The 20,906-nt window shown below is 48.2% G+C and overlaps 1 protein-coding gene across 1 annotated transcript; it reads left to right on the top strand.

Annotated features, from left to right (window-relative positions):
- The first annotated feature begins 12,593 nt into the window (after window positions 1–12,593).
- Window positions 12,594–16,166, top strand: LOC102373359 (folate receptor alpha-like). Its single transcript, XM_025193047.1, has 4 exons — window positions 12,594–12,731; window positions 14,049–14,237; window positions 15,047–15,182; window positions 15,856–16,166. Exons 1-4 carry the CDS (start codon window positions 12,594–12,596, stop codon window positions 16,164–16,166), a joined length of 774 nt encoding a protein of 257 aa, XP_025048832.1.
- The last annotated feature ends 4,740 nt before the right edge of the window (window positions 16,167–20,906 follow it).

Consider the following 20,906-nt stretch of genomic DNA (forward strand, 5'->3'; position numbering starts at 1 on the left):
CAGCCACTGGCAGGAATATTTGAACGCTCGTGGCGCACGGGCCAAGTCCTGGAGGACTGGAAAAGGGCCAATGTGGTCCCCATTTTCAAGAAGGGGAGGAAGGAGGACCCGGGCAACTATGTAGTCATCCAAGTCACAGCCTCTTAACTTGTTCACCAGTATGGGGTGGGATACCGTATCGAAGGCCTTCCTGAAGTCTAAGTATACGACATCAACCCCTCCTCCTACATCCAGGCATTTTGTAACCTGGTCATAAAAAGAGACTAGATTAGTCAGGCATGATCTACCTGCTACGAACCTGTGCTGGTTTCCCCTCAGCATAATTTGTCCTGCCGGGCTCTCGCAAATGTGAGCCTTGATAAATTTTTCAAAGACTTTCCGAAGGATGGAGGTGAGACTGACTGGCCTATAGTTGCCCGGGTCCTCCTTCCTCCCCTTCTTGAAAATGGGGACCACATTGGCCCTTTTCGACCACCCTGGCCCTATTCCAGTCCTCCGGGACCTGGCCCGTGTGCCACGAGTTTTCAAATATTCCTGCCAGTGGCTGTGCAATGACGTCAGCCAATGCTTTCAGCACCCTCGGATGGAGCTCATCCGGGCCTGCCGACTTAAAGGCATCCAGTTCCTCCAAGTGCCTCTGCACCATCTCAGGGTCTACGCATGGCAGTCTGGTGCCTTGCTGCTGCCTCTCTACAACCCCAGTGAGAGACTTGTCGTGCCCCTCGCTTAGGAACACTGAGACAAAGAACTCATTGAGGAGTCCAGCCTTGTCTCCGCTGCCCGTCACCAATTGCTTCTGCCCATTTAAGTAGGGGTCCTATTCCACTCTGGGCCTTCCTTTTACTCCCTATATATCTGAAAAACAATTTTTTGTTATCCTTTACTTGGGATGCCATCCTCAGCTCCATGGCAGCTTTGGCCTGTCCAACTGCCTCCCTACAAGCACGAGCAGAGGAGGTATACTCCTTTTTGGTAATCTCTCCCTGTTTTCACTTTTTATGTGCCCCCCTTTTGACCCGTAGGCTGCCCTGGATTTCTCTGGTCAGCCAAGGAAGCCTCCTGGATCCTTGATTAACTTAATGGCACAGAATAAATGACACTACCCTTGGAGTGATCTTGCTGTTTCTTCTTTCATTCTCTTTTTCCCTTTCACAGAGACTTTGTCAGCTGTTTTGCTTTGGCTGGAATAAAGCTACTGAAGTTATGGATGGTACAGATGCTAGTCTAACTCTCATTAAATACTGTAGAGAACCTGGACTGCACAAAGATATAGTTGGGGTGGGGGAGTTTATCCATTTTTGTAAAGAAGAACAAGGTATCTAGTATCCCAGAAATGCATTATTTTGACTTCAGTTAGAAACTGAAGGGAATGTGATCAACTTCTGTTGTTTGTAGATGTAGGGGGATTCCCTGCATCTTGCCCTGCATACCTTCTGTGGAAAGCAACGTGGTCCATCTCTTCTAGCCTTGGGTCATAAATTCCTAGAAAAAGGGTTAGGGTTAGAGGGGACCTCAAAGAGGCACTTTGCATTTTCTTAGCAGAAGAATACTGACAACTAAAACCAGTGCAACAGGCTACCCAGAGAGGTTGTAGAGTGTCCATCATTGGAGATTTCAGAAACCTGGATAGACAGTCTTGGCTGGCATGACCTAGTTAGAGATGGCCCTGCTTTGAGCAAGGGGCTTGGACTAAGACCCACAAACTAAAAAGAGAGAATTTTACTTTTTCCCCTAGTCCTTTTCTCATATCCTTTTATACAGTGCCAAACATAGAGGCAGCTCATTGTCCCAGCCTGGGCTCTGCATGTGCAGCACAGGACAGACCTGGCTCTCTCTTCCTGGGCTGGGTTTTGTGCAGCTTGTGGCACTATGGGGCCTGGCCTGTGACTGCTGCACGACTGCCAGACTGGGTCATGCTGAAGGTTGCAGGATACTTGGGTGTCATGTGGGGCAGCTTTGACCCTTAGTTGCCTGCAGGGTCTGAGCTCTCTGCATGCACCTGCATCCCTTTGTCCCCGGGGAGCTAACACTGTTACCGAGCTGCCTGGGGCGTGTTCATGGGGACGGTACAAGAAGGTATGGGCAGGCAGCCTGGGAGGAGAGAGACTGGCCCCAGCCCTCTATTTCCAGGTGGAAGCTGCCCTCGGACAGGGTGGGTGAGTCTGGCATGTGGGAGGGGACCATGAGAGTGGGGATGAACTCCTTTCAGTGCAGCATCTTTTTCAGGGCTTGTTCCTCCTGGCAAGCATTTTGCCAGCACAGTGATGTGGGGGTAGCCAATAAAGCAGAGTGGATATGCAACATCTTTAGTTCAGTTTTCACTGCCTTAGCATCTTCCCCACGCCCTACTTTGGCTGTAGACTTAAACTTTGAATTATAGGAACAAAGAAGTCATGTGAAGATCTCCTGCTGTAGCCTGCAGAAAGTCCCTGAGGATTCCCGGTGTACAGGCAAACACCCTGGCAGTGCCCAAAGAGAGTTGGCCGTCGAGGATCTGCCAGGTCCTTTGGTCAGTCCTGCTGGGAGGTGATTCCCCTCCCAGTCAAAACCCTGGGACCTTATTTCTTCTCTGTGTTTTCTGAGGTTACCTAGAAATCTCCCAAACATCACTGTGGGAACTTCAAGATACCAGTTGCCAGACAACTACTGGAGCCTGCTGGAGTTTTCCACCCTTGGCCAAGACACTATTGAAATGTCTAAGGGATCATTTAGGACACCCAGCATAGACTTTGTTAGCACAGCCCCAACAGTTCAGCTGTTGAGCAGGAGCGTCGGTGTATAAGAAGGATTAAGTTTCCCACCAAACCTCCTGGGCTGACGGTGCTGGGCACCGCTGGATCCAAACCCTGCTCAGACGTTGGGTCTTCCCAAACTGACTGACTGCTTTTCCAGAAAAATGGTGATTTAGGAAAAAATGTCTCTTGTCTTCTCAACCTTTGAGTACTAGGCTATATTTGTTCCTTGGAGGTCCTTATTAGCAGTATGGTGTTGTGTTGAGATGCTCCAGTACATGCATGAGAAACTAGACTTGCTTGGTACCAACATTCACTGGACCAATTAAATATTTGGAAAGCAAGTTAGACAAGCTTTTGGACACCAAATTTCTTTCCCAAAGTTTGGGAAAGAAGCAGGTACAACCTGAGAGAACCTCTTGCTTGGCAAATACCAGTTTCTCAAATTGGCACCTTATCATGGATGTGCTTCTGCCTATCGCCTACTGCTTCCTCACATGAGTTCCACCTTGCTCACCTGCATGTCATTTATATATCTCTGTTAATTACAGTCTAATACGGTTAGTCAGAACCATGGTAACAAGATTTAGGATCTGCATACAGAAACTGCATCATTTACAGAACAACATTAAAATGCCTAGTTTTAACATGGCATATGCATGGGAGTGTGTGCAGTGTAGGTGAAATAGATATTTCTATGCTAGAAATCTCTTCCCATGCAGGTATTGGGAGACTTCATTATTCAGGAGAAAACGACAGTAAAGTTAACCAGTTCAGTCCCTTGCTCAGTTAGATCTCTTTCTCTTTTCCACAGCCAAAAGCAAAGGAGCCCTCCTCCTTTGTGCTGTTTCTGTAAGACTCACATCCTGGTCCCCATGCAATCTGGGTAGAGACACACATTGACTGCTCTGAGCTTGAGGTCAGGCCTGAAATAATTTAGAGAATTTAAGGAACCAGCCCTGTTTCTCACAGATGCCCTAATTTCTCTTGAACGGAAAATACCTGACTGAATCACCTAAGAAATGAATGGCAACAGGTTGGCACCTGCCTTCTTCCTCTTTGAACACCATGAAGCAGTGCAATTCATGGCATGCACTGCCAAGGGAAGTGGTGGGCTCTCCTTGGAGGGGGTCTAGAAGAGGTTGCACAAACACTGGTAGGTATGATGTAGGTGTAGTTATGTCTATGCTCTACCATGGGTATTTCCTAGGCTTCTGGGCTTTGCTGGTTACCACATCGGGTTGGGAGGGACTCCTTTTTCTCTGGATAAACTCAATAGATTGAATCACTGTGACCCCTGCCCTCCATGGGTAAAAGCAAAATCTACCCATGAGCCCCTTTTTGCAAGAGTTTGCTTTAAGTAAAGCCCTGATTGTTAGAGAAGCATCTCTCATTCTCCAGTACAGACCTGAAATGAAATCTCCATCACCTCTACAAGGAGATCAGGACATGTAGTAACTTGTACTAGCTTTCCCCTGCTTCCATCAAATCCAACCCCCTGCTCTGGGTAGGAATAGTGCTGAGATCAAATGATCCCAGCAACATGTCTGTCGAGTCTCCTCTTGAAGACCTCCAAAGTTGGGACTGCACCACCTCCTTGGGAAGTCTACTTATTGTAAGCAAGTTCTTCCTTAAATCCAACCTGAAACCGTCCTCTAACAGTTTTTGGCCATTGCTCCTTGTCTTCCCTGGGGTGCCCTAGTGAACAGTTTATCTCCCAGCTCCCGATAGTCACACATTACATACTGATAGATGGCCACCACGTCCCCTCTCAGTCTTTTCTTCCTCCAGCTGAATAGTCCCAGATCACTTCCCTCATAAGGTTTGATGAAGAAAACTCTGGGATAAAATACTATGTATTATGGAGTGCATCGGTAGAATAAACTTGAGAAGAATCTTAAAAAATCCATTGTTTAAGTACACTCCACTCTTTGCAAAGACCACAGCCAATCAGTTTTCCTACTTAGCCCAGAAACAATCCAGGGTTTCCTCCTCCTTTCTATTTACTGTATTTCATATGGATGTGCCATGGTTGCACCATTGCCTGACTTAGACACGAGGAACTCAGCTATTTTGGATCTGAAACCTGTTCTCTTATTCTGTTTGGTGTACTTCTGTGTACTAATTCAGGAGCAATATGATAATACTGATAACATCTTGATAATATCTTTTATTGGACAAGCTCTATAATAGGGGGAGATGTTACATGCATTTCAGTTGAAGTCAGGCCCTGGTGAACCACTTCTATGGGTTCATGGACGGGACAGAAGGGAGCATGGGAATCACCTGGGCTTAAATCCTATGTATCAGCACCTTTTCAAGCGGGGTCTCAGAACGTGCTACACTGGGCTTCAATCACCAGTGATGGGCTGAACTTTATGTTCTTGGCTTCATTTTTCAGTCCCTGCCTAATTAAGGAGCTCATCAAAGTGCAGGAGTGGCGAGTGTTTAGCAAATATTATGCTAGTTATTTTCTTCCATTTGTGAGTTAAGCCAGTGAGGAACTTTCTTTAAAAAAAAAAAAAAAAAGGCTCCAAAGGAAAATGGAAAACAAATCATCATTCCCACTATTCTCACACTTCTCATATTTTCTGGTTGGTTTCCATCATAAATACATGCTTGTTCATTTGTGGTATTTATAGTGTGGGTATATTCCCTATATTAAATATTCATTACTGTTGGTGTGATGAAAGCACTGACAATCCCCTGAGAAATCTTGTTCAGTTTTGTACTTGTACTCCTCTCTCTCTCTCTCTCTCAGTTCCTTAGATTGTATGCTCTCTGGGGCAGGAACCACATTTCGGTTCTGGTGTCTTTCCATGGCTGTAGCTTCTGCTGTCTTACTGAATATCTTAAATGCTCTTACAAGATGATAATACATTACACTGTGAACTTTCCTGACCATTTTAATCCATTCTGAAGCTCCTCCGTGCTCTTTTTTCAAAATTTTATTTATTTAGTTATTTATTTATTTTACACATAAGTGACCTAAAAGTACTGGATAAGATTTATTGATGTCTTTATAATGACGTCAACACTTTCTCTTGCTAAACACACTAAAATGACTTGAGACAACAACCGTCATTGTGAAGCAGTCCTTGACCAGCATAATTCAGTGTGCACAAAGGAGCAGGGCAGTAAACAAAAGCAGGAGATGTATAGAGAACAGATAGGAAATCATTTTAAGAAAGCTGTAATGCAATTGCATCTATCACTGGGCTGTGCTTCCATGAATTATTGTGGTCAACCCAGGGAGAGAGGAGAGATTAAAACCAGGGAGAGGCAAGGTTTGCCGTCAGGAATTCAGATGACTAGAGGCATGCAGTGTTTATCGGGATGGGCTGGAAGTTCAAAGCCCATGAAAGAGAGATAGGAAATTGAAAAGCTGTAAGATTGCTGAATGCATTATGAATAGCCCTGGATGGTGTCAGGTGTATGTCATAAGAACATGGGGCTGGAAGGGTCTCCATGGCCATCAAATCCAGTCCTCTGCTGTTGCATTGGACAGTACGAACACAGGCTGATTGAAACTCCATCAAAAACCCGGTGAGGTGCTTTTCCTATCCACAGGCTGTTCCGTGACTTCCATGGTTCGAAGCCTCCTTTTAACTTTGATTTCCTTGAGATCAGTTTGGCCCCATTTTCTCTTTTGCCAACACTGTCCTCTAGCTTCCCAGGCTTTATTCTCCCTTTTACGCTTCTACCCTTACTCCCCTGAGGTAGTTACAGGCATCAGACACACATCCTTGCTCCTGGAAGTCTCCTGGGTCGGCTCCAGTTCTGGTTTAAGTGGCTACACAACCAAATGAGGTAGAAGTGAGGGGGTGACAGTCTGAAAATCGATCCAGACTGCCTCTGCCCCAGCTGCTGTAAGATGTGCAACTCAAGTCTGGTTGGGAGGAAGTATCACATGGGGTTCCCCAGGGATCTGACCTGGGTTATTCCTTGTTATCCCGGGGGGCGCTGGGGGAAACAAGGTCTCCCCCAAACCCTTCTGGTCCCCCCTAGTGAGTTTATAGACAGTCACCAGGTCCCAACTCAGCCTTCTCTTGTGAAGGCTGAACAGGTTCAGGTCCTGTAGCCTCTCGTTGTAGGGTCTGCCCTGCTGTCCCTGGATAGACGCTCACTCAGTAGGTTGCACTGATAATTATTTTGAAAATATGATGGCTTTAAATGGGGCCTGATGCTGCCATTCATACAATTGCTCTTTTGTCCCAGTAATCCTCCTCTACTCCTAGACAGGGTCAATGCAAACTCCGTTTACATATCTGCCAGTTGTGTCTAAGAGTTTACACGCACTAGTATTTTTTAAACAAATTAAGATTTGAAGCATGACATCTGTGTTTGCATGCACTTGGTTTTCGAATGAATTAAGCCTAGTCCCCAGCCAGCGCCACAGAGGAGCTGGACAGTCCAGTGCTGCTCCCCCAGCCTGGCGCCTTCCACCCAGTACCCTCCCATGCAGTCGTGGAAGCATGGAGCCAGCAAACGGCATGCGCGCGCGCACACACACACACACACACACACACACACACACACACAAAAGCAGAAGCAATTCAAAGGGGTGAACTACAAAAAAGTGGCAGTGCCATCTGGTGCACAAAGAGCCTCATTACACATCTTTTAGTGCCTTTGTGTTTGCACGCAACAAATCCATGCATGCAACATTTTAATTTGCAGTGAGCTAAACTAAACTACGTCCAAGGAGTTTTACTTTAACGCACAAGAAAGACTTTGTTTGCATGAGCAGGTTTTCTGATTGCTTTAAGTCGTGCCATTGCAGCGCAAGACAGGACAAAAAACGTGGTGTGTACAAAGGCCTCAGAACATCAAGCCTGTACAGACATGGGAGATGCGGGTGTTCAAAGCTTTGTGATTCTCCCCTGAGATGCAATGCTGAACACGGTTGTCGGAGTCATAATGTAGGAGATGACAATAAAGCAAGGAGTTAATTCCCAAAGACAGAGAGAATGGCAAACAAGAAATAATGAGCAGGGGAATTTGGGGTACAAAAAGGCAAGCGTTGAATCAGAAAATGCAAGGGCAACACCATGCTGAGGCCTTGAATTACAACGGCCAACCTTATTCTCACAATCCGTGGGTGGGTTAAGGTGGCCTCATAGCTGGGCGGGTTGCAGACAGCAACACAGCAGTTGAAGGACACAGCCAGTAAGATCCCAGATTCCATAAAGGAGAAAGACTGAATGAAAAACATCCGGGCCAAGCAGGTATCAGAACCAATTTCTGTACATCTGAAGCAGGAGGTGCTGAGCATTGTGGGCAGGGTGGAGAAAGAGACAGTCCCAGTGCTTTATAGGAAGACAAACCCTTCCATTTCCCAGTAGTCTTCACAAGGCAAGAAGCATTCCTTCCTTGTTCCTATGGGTGACCAGAAACAGCCGAAAGCTAGAGTTTAGCAGACATCCTCCCCATGAAGGTGGACGTCATTTCTTCAGGTTGAAATGACATTCTTTTCCAACATTGGCCTAAAATTAGAAATTAAAGCAAAAGTTAAAAACAACCATGGAAACAAAATGAAATGTGTCATTTTAGGTCAAACAACATGTTCCCTCTTGCGGCTTTTGATTAGGCCCTCGGTCAAAAATTCAGTTGTCCTCAGGAGATCATCTTCTAGGCCAACTCCTACATCAGACAGGATTATGCCTGTTTGAACCCTTCTACACCAGTGTTTCTCTAACCTATTTTTAAAAGGGTCAGAAAAAACCCATCGCACACAGCTACCGAGCACATTGCTGCTGAAATACCAAAAGCACATTTAACAAAATACTTGCTGTCCTTGCAGCAGAAGGACATGGGCACTCTCCTCATCACCCAGATTCATCTGATGTGAGTTAAAGTAAACAACTCTTTTTTTAAAAGTACATTGGTAACAACCCTCCACTGCCTGAAGAGCAGTTATATGGAGGATGGAGGCAGACTATTCCCTATGGCTGTGGGGTATGCAACAAAGAGCAATGGATTTTAACTGCAGTCAGGGAAATTAAGGGTGGAGATTAGGAGAAACTTGCTGTCTCTGTCTCTAGGCACCTCTTGCACTGCCTGGCCACCCTCATAGTAGAGTCTTCATCCCTGGAAAGTTTCAAGAGCAGGGTGGACATAGCCTTGGCCAGGGAGGTTTAGTGGGGGCTGATCCTGCCTTGAGCAGGGGGTTGGACTAAAAGGGACCTCATGAGGTCCCTTCCAAACCTATTTTCTTAGGATTCTGCTTTAAAGCATGGGGTTCTCAACAGCTGGCCTGTGGGGGGAAGAGGCCAGGGCCTAGGTGGTCTCACCTAATGGTTAGACTACTGAGGGAAAGTAGGGGCATGTGGCTGGGTCAGAGGACAGCAGCAATTTTCCCAAATGCAGCCGGAAATCCAGGGGCAGAGTCTAGGGTCAGGATTGGGGGAGCAGATACTGAGCACCAGTCCAAGGGCTAATCCACAGAGCAAAGAGGAACAGCAGAAGCAGACCAGGGTTAGGAGGTGGGAAATAGTTTTGGACATTGGTATTAGATCCTATCTCCTTGTGGTGCCCAATGACTCGGGAGATAATGATTCAATTGCCCATGGGTCCTGTTACTCATTAGCCAGAGCAGACAGGGATCAAACACCAGCACACATTGCTCACAACAGCTTTATTCAAAATGGAGACAGCTTCGGAGAAGGGTCCCAAAAAAACAACAAACCAGGGTCCTGACCCGAACAATAGTTTTTTTTTTTTTTAAACATTTATACACTTTGGTTGATACTCATTAACATTTATTCCACCTCCATTCCTCTGTTCCACTCGTATTTCCTCCTATCTCAAGCTCCACCTCTGTTTACTGTTTGCTTCATTAACATGGAATTACCTATGCATTTCATTCATTTACATGCCTTTTTGCTATAAGCGCACGTCCAAGGCCTTCACCCCACTTCTTTGGTCAATGGGTGCACTTTGACTGAAACCTGGAAGCTTCCAGAGGCTTCTTCACCAATCACAATTTCCCTTCTTGCATATATTCATCTTGGATTCTGTTACCAGTTACATGTTGTTTTTGACATTTGGGTCTGTTTTTCTGTCCCACGTTGTAGCATGTTCCACATTCCTAAAGGTTCACCTCATTCACAGCACACAAACTCAGACAGACTCACTTGCTGCTTTTTTAGAAAATGGTCGACACAATTAAGATGGTTACTTAGCATAAGCAAATGGATGGCTTAGCATAGGCATTCATAAGCAAAATCTATTTGTCTATGCATCTTGCAATATTACTTTTAATATATCATTCTGCCTTGTGGTTAGCAGCTTTTGCTAGGCCACAGGTCATGCCTTTATTCAGCTGCAAATTCAGTGCTCCCCAAGATCCAAATATTGTCACCCTAACAATTGACTCTGGATTTCTCCTGGATCTAAGTCAAGACTGGGGCAGGAAGAAAGCAGGACAACCAGAGTGCAGGAGCCAGGACACTTGCTACAGTAAACCCAGGTCAGAACCAGGTCTCAGCTGGTGCTACATGGGCAAGCAGTACTCCCAGCAGCCAGCCAAGCTACTCACTGGTTTTAGATTGGGGCAGGGTTCATTGGCTGAGGTTCACCACAGGTGTGGCTGTTGGGGCACTTGGCCCAGGCCGGCCTGCCTGATTGGGGTCCCTGACAGTGGGCCAGATCCAGCCTCTGAGGCCTTGTCCTAACTCTTGAGCAGCCCTGCTGGTTAAATGACATTTGGAAGTGGAGGAAGTGAGACCCCACACACTGACCTAGCAAGGGGGGTGGATTAGGTGTGCAGGGTTGATATGGGGAGAATGCCACATGCACAGGATCAAGCCCGTGGGCTTACGCTGGTCAGGATTCAGCCCAAAAGCCAACTCTACCGGACCCATTAGGTTGGGATCTAGCCCACTAACTGACCCTGTACCACTCATTCAGCTACAGGGTGAGAAGGTAGGGGATCATTGATTGAGAAGGTATTCAAAAGGTAAGTCAAATTTTTTGCTGCTAATGAGTGTTGCACTTGCCAACCCCGACTTCCACTGGTACCTGGGCTTCCTTGTGGCCTCACTTTGCTAGCACCCTCATGAATTTCTCCTGTTTTACTGCATCCCAATCTACACAGCTGGGAAATGAGTAACAATCCTTAAATCTTGATTTTTACATTAGTGACATGATAAGTTTTATTTCTGAAAGGGTAGATTGGCCCCTTATAGACCAGCTGAGTCAGGAATACATGAAACCATCCATGCAACTTTCAGGGCACCATTGCATACAGGTACCAATGTGTGCAATTCCCTCAACGTGCCAAAGAAATCCAAGTTCTGTATTTATTCAACTTTAAATCTTTGGGGAAAAAGTAAAATCCATTATTTTTTTCAGTGTGTGGGTCTTAGTTGTCCAGTCTAGCAGCAGAAGCTCTTTGAAGAATTAGAATAATAGATTCATGGACAATGTGGGTTGGAAGGGACCTCATGAGGTCACATTTAGTCCAGCCCCCTGCTCAAAGCAGGACCAGCCCCAACTACATCATCCCAGCCAAGGCTTTGTCTAGCCAGGTCTTCAAAAACTCCAAGGATAGAGATGCCATGCCCTTAGCATGAATATATTCCATTGTAACTTCCAGAAAGCCCTCATGAAGTGAGAGGCCCCAGTTAGGTGTTGCCCTCTGCGGAAAAGGAAAAAAAAGGACACAGACCTGTGGCTCTCTGAGCACCTGCATGATAGGTTTCTAACCATGGAGCTGGTGTTGGTGACATAGATGGACAGACTGCAATATTGTGACCCCTGCAGTTGAATGCCAGAGTGCACATGCGTAGACTGAGAGCGCCCAGTAGGCTTCACCTGGCTAGACCATGCACAGATATAGACCAGCGCACAAACCTAGAAGACCCCTGGCATGTTTAAGCCCCAGTATCTAAGTGAAGCAGGAGAGCTTGGTTCATGGGACCTACATGCATGTGGACTCGGAAGACAAATCCCTCCAACTTCTCCATTGCCAGGTCTTTAACCCCCCACCCCTCTAGGTATTGGCAAGGCCACCTTCCACCCCTCATGTTGAAGCTGATCCCCTACCCCCTGTATTTAATGGCTATTGTTTCAAGAGCATTACAAACAGGACATTGGGCAAGTGTCTTCTCCCTTCAGGGACAAGGTCCAGGCTAAAACCAAAACCTCTTTTGAAGTCAGGACAACAGCTATTTCACCAAGCCCACATTCTCCATCTTGGATTATTTCTTCTACTCCACATGTTTCCCCACTCTGGGCTGCCCAGTGGATGAGCTTCAAAAGGAGCACAGCAGAGTGAGTCCAACTCCTGAGACAAGATCAGCCCTGTCCAAACCATCCCAGACAAATTAATTGTCTGACCTTTTAGCAAAACTATACAATCAAGCTCCAGACATAGCACCTGAATCTGTCTTAGGTGAAGTAGGGGGACTACCACAGCCCATGCCCTCCTGCTGTACAAGGTTGTTAATAAATGCTCAAGAGATCCCAGGCAGAGGCCATGCCCCTGCTGAAGAAGGCAACCTGCCCAGTCCATACCAGTTTGACTGGGGTGGACTCACTTCCTAACCCCAATGCAGTGTCAATCTGAGCCTGAGAAGAGGGGCAGGACCCTCTGGGTTCAAGTCCCAGCAAGAGCATTGGCACAGCTCAGCCCCTATCCCCAGCCTATGTGCAATGGCCCTGAAGAGAGCAGGAAGCTCATATAGGGGGGTGTAAAGCACTGAGGGTACTTTACAGTGCTGACATCCCCTGTGGGGTCCCCTCGCCTGCTGAGAGCCCCTGGCATAACTGCACCCATCTGAATGCAGGTGGACCGGCCCCTTCTCTGAAGTTGCTCTTCTCTCTCCTATTTCTACGTTGTCGTGTTCTTGTAGAGAGATGGCAGCACAGTGGGTCCTGCTAGGCCTGTGGATTTCCTGCATTGACAGCCCTGCTGGGGCGTCATTGCTGAATGTCTGCATGGATGACAAGCACCACAAAGCCAACCTGGGCCCGGTGGGAGAGCTTCATGGCCAGGTGAAGGGGCTATGGGCTCTGACACTCATTAGCCCAGCTCACCCCTGGTATCGGCAGGGGAGGAACCACAAAGTCGCCCAGACCTGCAAGGGCTGGCTGTGATGCTAGAGTCTGGTGCTTGGCAGGGATGTGGTCATGGAGAAATTTAGCTTTTTGAAAGAGGGTGCAGATATTATATGTGGTGATGCACTGCACCCCAACACTTTCCTCCAGTTAAAGAGTATTTAGATGACTTACCAATATTGCCGGGGGCCTGGGGCTATATTATTCAGTTTAAGATCAAAGCAAAAACAAGTAACTTTTTGTCACTTGCCAAATCGGTCCACATTCCAGTAGACAGACATGCACAACAAGTCGGCCAATGTAGTAAAAAGTTTTGTTTTTATTAGTCCTATAGTTGTAATTAATTCAGATTTGTGATGCAAACCTTGGCCTTCTTGAGCGTATTGATAGTGCATCCAGCCTTTTGCTGTCTGCTATGGCCTCACTGGATTTGCTGTTTACTCGAGTTGAGGATTGTAGCTAAAGCAAAAACCATCTTCGAAAAGATGACCAGGACTGCCTATTCACCATTCAAAGTGGAGAAGAAAGGGTAACTTGATTAATGGAAATGCAAGGCCCTTAAAAAAGGGAATCACACCTGTGGAGTAAAGAGATTAGCAGTAGCCGAGGACATGAAAATGAGCCATCAAGTCAAGTGACTCTTAGTACCTTGTCAATAGAAGGGCTGTGGGCTTTCCTAGGCACCTGGTTTTAAGGTCTGGGTAGCTTGGGGACCTCGGGGGTGGAGGGCAGGGGGGTGATGGTACCACACCCTGCCCTCCCCGGATCCACCCCTGCCTGCAGATGCATGAGCAGGAAGGGGTTGACAGCACTGGTGAACCAGGTCTGCATTTGAGCAGTCCTAGCAGAGCAAAGTCCAAGGACTGCAGCTGCCACCACATCCCCTTCTTCCAAGGGTGGGTGGGTGGGCATCTTCCTTCCCAGACCCTGACTGCCTTGGGCTTGAGGCAAGATGGCTCTGTGACTCGATCTTACCCCAGTGCCCCTTCAGCCCTGGGTGGACTGCTGCCAGTGCAACCGAGGCAGAAATTCCTGGGCCCTGCCCCTAGAGCAAATACCACTTCTGCACCCTGCTGCCCGGTTGGCTTCCCCCACCTCACCCATCCATGGATCCTCCAGCCCATGTGTCCAGCTCCAGGAGATCCTAAAACCACCCATGCTGAGGAGTTGGGGGCTGTGTGGGAGACTGCCACAGCCCCCAGCAATAGCTGGTGTTGTCACTGTGATAATCTCCTGTCCTTGGCTTGGTTGTAGTGCACCCCCTGGAAGGCCAATGCCTGCTTCACAGGAAACACTAGTACAGAGGCTCACCGGGACCAGTCCTACCTGTACCGCTTCAAGTGGAACCACTGTGGGGTGATGCTGCACAAGTGCCAGCACCACTTCATCCAGGACAACTTTCTCTATGAGTGCTCCCCCAACCTGGGGCCCTGGATTCTCAAGGTGGGTGCAGCTCCCATGAGCATGGGATAATGCACATGTGGTAACACAACCCTGGTGTGTGTGTGTGTGTGTGTGTGTGTGTGTATCTGGCGCTTCCTGTAGTAGAAGCCCTGTGAGTGACTCCCCTGGTCTCAGCTGGAGGGGAGGTCTTTTGAGCTGAATAGGAGGGGCTTATGTCACCAGTGCCAAACGTACTGGGTTTGATTCCTGCCACTTCCCACCTGATGCTGATGTCTGTTTATCCAGGGGGTTTATATGTGTCAGTGCCTTCCAGTGCGCCTGGTTGCTGGAGCTTGCAGCAGAGGTGGGCTCTTTTCCTGCCATACCAGAGTTGGTCTCTTTCCCCCCCATTATTCCCAGCTCATCCAGCTCTTCTCTGGGTGGTAGGACTTCCACTCTCACAACCACCATCTACGGCTCCCCAGATGCTCAATCCTGCTGTCGAGGCATTCACTGGCCCGGCCTTGCTAGATCACTAGCCTGAACGGACGCTGCTGAGCTGCCTCTGCCCTACTATGCTGTATGCCGCAAACCCTGTGGGTCGTGCAGTGTTTGGTGGTCATGCCAGCCAGCCACCTTGCGAGGCATGAATGCCTCCTGCCCCTGGCAAAGGTGGCTCTTGGGCCTGGGAGACTGATCTCCCCTGCCCAAAGGGTCTATCCAGCCAGCTGCTGCACCCCAGGCAATACCTGTCTCCATGTTGGAGGTAGGAGAAAAGGGGGTGCCCCTGCTCCCCAGGGTGCAGCCTGCATCCGGGGATGCTCGGAGGTGGCTGGATCCCTGAGGTGCTGAGCTCTATGCCCATGCAGACGGATAGCAGCTGGCAGCGGGAGAGGATCCTCCATGTGCCACTGTGCAAGGAGGACTGTGAGGAGTGGTGGGAGAATTGCAAAGACTACGTCACCTGCAAAGAGAACTGGCACAAGGGCTGGAACTGGGCCACAGGTCAGTGAACCCCTGAAAAGGTGCAACAGCCTTTGCCTCCCTTGCTCTTTTTGTAATGGGCCTTGATGTCCCATGCCTACTTCTTTTACTACTTTTCTTTTTTTTTTCCTAACTGGCCTCTGTCATATCTTGGAGGTCTCCCAACCCCTCTCCTGGGCTGTGCTTCAGTTGCTATGCCCCGCTTCCGATAAGCAGAGCCCCAAGAAGGAATGCCTTGCATTCATGAACTTGTCTAACTTCATCCCAGCTTATGCAATTGGTCCAATGCCCTAGGATACCCTTGACTTAATGCTGGCCTTGCCTATGGGGTTGTGTGGGGGTTGGAAGCGGGGTTCCACAGGGTTGCTCATGACAATGTATATGCAGTTGCCCGAGGTAGAGACAGGGGTGGCTGCTTGGTGAAGCCAGCCCCAGGCCCTGGGTGCCCTCATTCCTACCAGTGCCGAGCTCTCCATCTCTTCGCATCCATAAGCCCCTCCATCCAGGCCCAACCTTGCATCTCCTTTTCAGACTCAACCAGGGCACCCACCAGCCTTCGCACTGAGTCTCACTTTGAGCAGGCCATGTGCACTTCAGTCACTGGCCTGGGATGTTTGGGTCTCCGCTGACCCAGACAGCCCGTCCCTGCCAGCTGCTGCTTGCTAACTGCTGTCTTCTCCTCTGTCATCTCCAGGAACAAATCACTGTCCCTGGGGCACCGTGTGCCGGCCGTTCAAGCTGGTCTTCCCCCGCGCCGCTGTCCTGTGTGAGAAAATCTGGTCAGACTCCTACAAGTACACCACAGCACCACGGGACCGCGGGCGCTGCATCCAGATGTGGTTTGACCCTGCCCAGGGGAACCCCAACGTGGCCATGGGCAAGTACTATACCTGGGGTGGGAGAGCTGCTGCAGATATGGCTAGGAAACCTGTTGTGGGAGCCTCCTCTTCCCTGCCAGCCACTCTCCTCATCCTGCTGCCCCCTGCTCTGCTGGCCTTGATGTGAGGATATGGGTGCTGGTGCCCTTTGCTGGAGCAATGATGGCTAGGGGCCCTTGCTGAGGTCCTCCTCGCTGGACTCGGATTCTGTGCAAGCTTCCCTGGGTGCCCAGCTGCTCTGGATGCTGCAGCCTGTTCCCTTCTCCGGGCTCTGATCTGGGAAGTAAAAGGCTGTGTGGGAGACTAACAGGACCAGGAGAGCCAGACCAGACCCCCTCCGTGAACCTGTTACCTGGATGCTCCCCCTTCCACCTTCCTGGCCTGTAGCAGACCCTCCAGTTCTGCAACTCTGCAATACATAACCTAATAACTGAGGTGGGCCAAGTGTCTAGGAGCACCAAGACAAGCATGAACCAGCCCTGCTTGAGGAAATGCATTTCCCAAGAAGGCCCAAAGGGCATGGGAACCACCTCCTTTTGCCCCCGATCTCCATGCACTCAGAGAATAGACGTGATGGGGTGAGGGAATGGGTGTTGCAGTGGAGGAAAGGGTGTTTTAACTGTCCAGGCAAATGGAATAGAGACCCTGCAAGAAGAGCAAGGCTCTTGGCCCTTTCCCTCCAGCCTTACTCGGTTTCCAAGTGCACCCATTCTCCATGTTGCCTTCAGGTCTCTAGGGACCCTTGTTCTTTGAAACGGGGGTGTTGCCTGGCCCAGAGACTATGCTTTAGCTATTGGGCTCCTTGCTTTGCTTTGGTGTGAAGATGATGACACGTGGATGCCAGAAACTCACTCTTGTTGTGATTCGAGCCAAATCAGGGTGGGGGGGAGGGATCCTTGATTAACTTAATGGCACAGAGTAAATGGCACTACCCTTGGGGAGATCTTGCTGTTTCTTGTTTCATTCTCTTCTTCCCTTTCACAGAGACTTTGTCTGCTTTTTTGCTTTGGCTGGAATAAAGCTACTGAAGTTATGGATGGTACAGATGCTAGTCTAACTCTCATTAAATACTGTAGAGAACCTGGACTGCACAAAGACATAGATGGGGTGGGGGAGGTTATCCGTATCTGTAATGAAGAACCAGGTATCTAGCATCCCAGAAATGCATTATTTCGACTTCAGCCAGAAACTAAAGGGAATGTGATCAACTTCTGTTGTTTGTAGATGTAGGGGGATTCCCTGCATCTTGCCCTGCATGCCTTCTGTGGAAAGCAACGTGGTCCATCTCTTCTAGCCTTGGGTCATAAATTCCTAGAAAAAGCGTTAGGGTTAGAGGGGACCCCAAAGAGGCACTTTGCATTTTCTTAGCAGAAGAATACTGACAACTAAAACCAGTGCAACAGGCTACCCAGAGAGGTTGTAGAGTCTCCATCATTGGAGATTTCAGAGGACTGGATAGACACTCTTGGCTGGCATGAACTAGTTAGAGATGGCCCTGCTTTGAGCAAGGAGCTTGGATTAAGACCCACAAACTAAAAAGAGAGAATTTTACTTTTTACCTGGTCCTTTTATCACATACTTTTATACAGTGCCAAACATAGAGGCAGCTCATTGTCCCAGCTTGGGCTCTGCATGTGCAGCACAGGACAGACCTGGCTCTCTCTTCCTCAGGTGGGTTTTGTGCAACTCGTGGCACTATGGGGCCTGGCCTGTGACTGCTGCACGACTGCCAGACCCTGGTCATGCTGAAGGTTGCAAAGCACTTGGGTGTCACACGGGGCAGCTTTGACCCTTAGTTGCCTGCAGGGTCTGAGCGCTCTGCCTGCACCTGCATCCCTTTGTCCCCGGGGAGCTAACACCGCTGCGGAGCTGCCTGGGGCGTGTTCATGGGGATGGTACAAGAAGGTATGGGCAGGCAGCCTGGGAGGAGAGCGACTGGCCCCAGCCCTCTGTTTCCAGGTGGAAGCTGCCCTCGGACAGGGTGGGTGAGTCTGGCGTTTGAGAGGGGACCATGTGAGTGGGGATGAACTCCTTTCAGTGCAGCACATTTTTTTCAGGGCTTTTTCCTCCTGGCAAGCATTTTGCCAGCACAGTGATGTGGGGGTAGCCAATAAAGCAGAGTGGATATGCAACATCTTTAGTTCAGTTTTCACTGCCTTAGCTTCTTCTTCATGACCTGCTTTGGCTGTAGACTTAAAGTTTGCATTATAGGAACAAAGAAGCTGTGTGATGATCTCCTCCTGTAGCCTGGAAAAGGTCACTGAGGATTCCCGGTGTGCAGCTCAAATACCCTGGCAGGTCCCAAAGAGAGTTGGCCATCGAGGATCTGCCAGGTCCTTTGGTCAGTCCTGCTGGGAGGTGATTCCCCTCCCAGTCAAAACCCTGGGACCTTATTTCTTCTCTGTGTTTTCTGAGGTTACCTAGAAATCTCCCAAACATCACTGTGGGAACTTCAAGATACCAGTTGCCAGACAACTACTGGAGCCTGCTGGAGTTTTCCACCCTTGGCCAAGACACTATTGAAATGTCTAAGGGATCATTTAGGACACCCAGCATAGACTTTGTTAGCACAGCCCCAACAGTTCAGCTGTTGAGCAGGAGCGTCGGTGTATAAGAAGGATTAAGTTTCCCACCAAACCTCCTGGGCTGACGGTGCTGGGCACCGCTGGATCCAAACCCTGCTCAGACGTTGGGTCTTCCCAAACTGACTGACTTCTTTTCTAGGAAAATGGTGATTTAGGAAAAAATGTCTCTTGCCTTCTCAACCTTTGAGTACTAGGCTATATTTGTTCCTTGGTGGTCCTTATTAGCAGTACGGTGTTTGTTGAGATGCTCCAGAAAATGCATGCTTAACTAGACTTGCTTGGTACCATCTTTCACTGGACCAATTAAATATTTGGGAAGCAAGTTAGACAAGCTTTTGGACACCAAATTTTCTTCCCAAAGTTTGGGAAAGAAGCAGGTACACCCTGAGAGAACCTCTTGCTTGTCAAATACCAGTTTCTCAAATTGGCACCTTATCATGGATGTGCTTCTACCCATCACCTGCTGCTTCCTACCGTGAGTGCCCCTCTGCTCGCCTGCATGTCATTTATATATCTCTGTTAATTACAGTCTAAGACGGTTAGTCAGAACCATGGTAACAAGATTCAGTACCTTCACACAGAAACTGCATCATTCACAGAATAACATTAAAATGCCTAGTTTTAACCTGGCATATGCATGGGAGTGTGTGTAGTGTAGGTCAAATAGATATTTCTATGCTAGAAATCTCTTCCCATGCAGGTATTGGGAGACTTCATTATTCAGGAGAAAACGACAGTAAAGTTAACCAGTTAACCAGTTCAGTCCCTTGCTCAGTTAAACCTCATTTCTACAGCCAAAAGCAAAGGATTCCTCCTCCTTTGTGTTATTTCTGTAAGACTCACATCCTGGTCCCCATGCAATCTGGGTAGAGACACACATTGACTGCTCTGAGCTTGAGGTCAGGCCTGAAATAATTTAGAGAATTTAAGGAACCAGCCCTGTTTCTCACAGATGCCCTAATTTCTCTTGAACGGAAAATACCTGACTGAATCACCTAAGAAATGAATAGCAAAAGGTTGGTACCTGCCTTCTTCCTCTTTGAACACCATGAAGCAGTGCAATGCATGGCATGCACTGCCAAGGGAAGTGGTGGGCTCTCCTTGGAGGGGTTCAGGAAGAGGTTGCACAGACACCGGTAGGGATGATGTAGGTGTAGTTATGTCTGTGCTCTACCATGGGTCTTTCCTAGGCTTCTGGGCTTTGCTGGTTACCACATCGGGTTGGGAGGGACTCCTTTTTCCCTCGATAAACTCAATACCTGGAATCACTGTGAGCCCTGCCTCCATGGGTAAAAGCAAAATCTATCCATGAGCCCCCATTGCAAGAGTTTGCTTTAAGTAAAGCCCTGATTGTTAGAGAAGCATCTCTCATTCTCCAGTATAGACCTGAAATGAAATCTCCATCACCTCTACAAGGACATCAGGACATGTAGTAACTTGTACTAGCTTTCCCCTGCAAAGCCCTAGTCTAGACCCATCGTTCTCCAGGTTCTAGCCAAAAACGTTTCTTCCCCCCCACAAGCACTTGCACCCATGGGGCATCAAATTGTAGAAATCATAAAAATTAAGAGCTGGAAGGGACTTCAAAGGATCATCAAATCCAACCCCCTGCTCTGGGCAGGAATAGTGCTGAGATCAAATGATCCCAGCAACGTGTCCGTCCAGTCTCCTCTTGAAGACCTCCGAAGTTGGGGACTGCACCACCTCCTTGGGAAGTCTACTTATTGTAAACAAGTTCTTCCTTAAATCCAACCTGAAAGCATCCTCTAACAGTTTATGGCCATTGCTTCCTGTCTTCCCTGGGGTGCCCTAGTGAACAGTTTATCTCCCAGCTCCCAATAGTCACACATTACATACTGATAGATGGCCACCACGTCCCCACTCAGTCTTTTCTTCCTCCAGCTGAATAGTCCCAGATCACTTCCCTCATAAGGTTTGATGAAGAAAGCTCTGGGATAAAATACTATGTATTATGGAGGGCATCGGTAGAATAAACTTGAGAAGAATCTTAACAAATCCATTGTTTAAGTACACTCCAATCTTTGCAAAAACCACAGCCAATCAGTTTTCCTACTAAGCCCAGAAACGATCCAGGGTTCCCTCCTCCTTTCTATTTCCTGTATTTCATATGGATGTGCCATGGTTGCACCATTGCCTGACTTAGACACGAGGAACGCAGCTATTTTGGATCTGAAACCTGTTCTCTTATTCTGTTTGGTGTACTTCTGTGTACTAATTCAGGAGCAATATGATAATACTGATAACATCTTGATAGTATCTTT

This window comes from Alligator sinensis, unplaced genomic scaffold (assembly GCF_000455745.1).
Source record: "Alligator sinensis unplaced genomic scaffold, ASM45574v1 scaffold1404_1, whole genome shotgun sequence".
In the NCBI taxonomy this organism is placed as follows: Eukaryota; Metazoa; Chordata; order Crocodylia; family Alligatoridae; genus Alligator; species Alligator sinensis.

Excerpts from the sequence above, each read along its gene's own strand:
- LOC102373359 (XM_025193047.1), top strand. The coding sequence starts at position 12,594 with ATGGCAGCACAGTGGGTCCTGCTAGGCCTGTGGATTTCCTGCATTGAC. Across the intron at positions 12,732-14,048 it reads TGGGAGAGCTTCATGGCCAG|TGCACCCCCTGGAAGGCCAA; the intron begins GTGAAGGGGCTA and ends GCTTGGTTGTAG. Across the intron at positions 14,238-15,046 it reads TGGGGCCCTGGATTCTCAAG|ACGGATAGCAGCTGGCAGCG; the intron begins GTGGGTGCAGCT and ends ATGCCCATGCAG.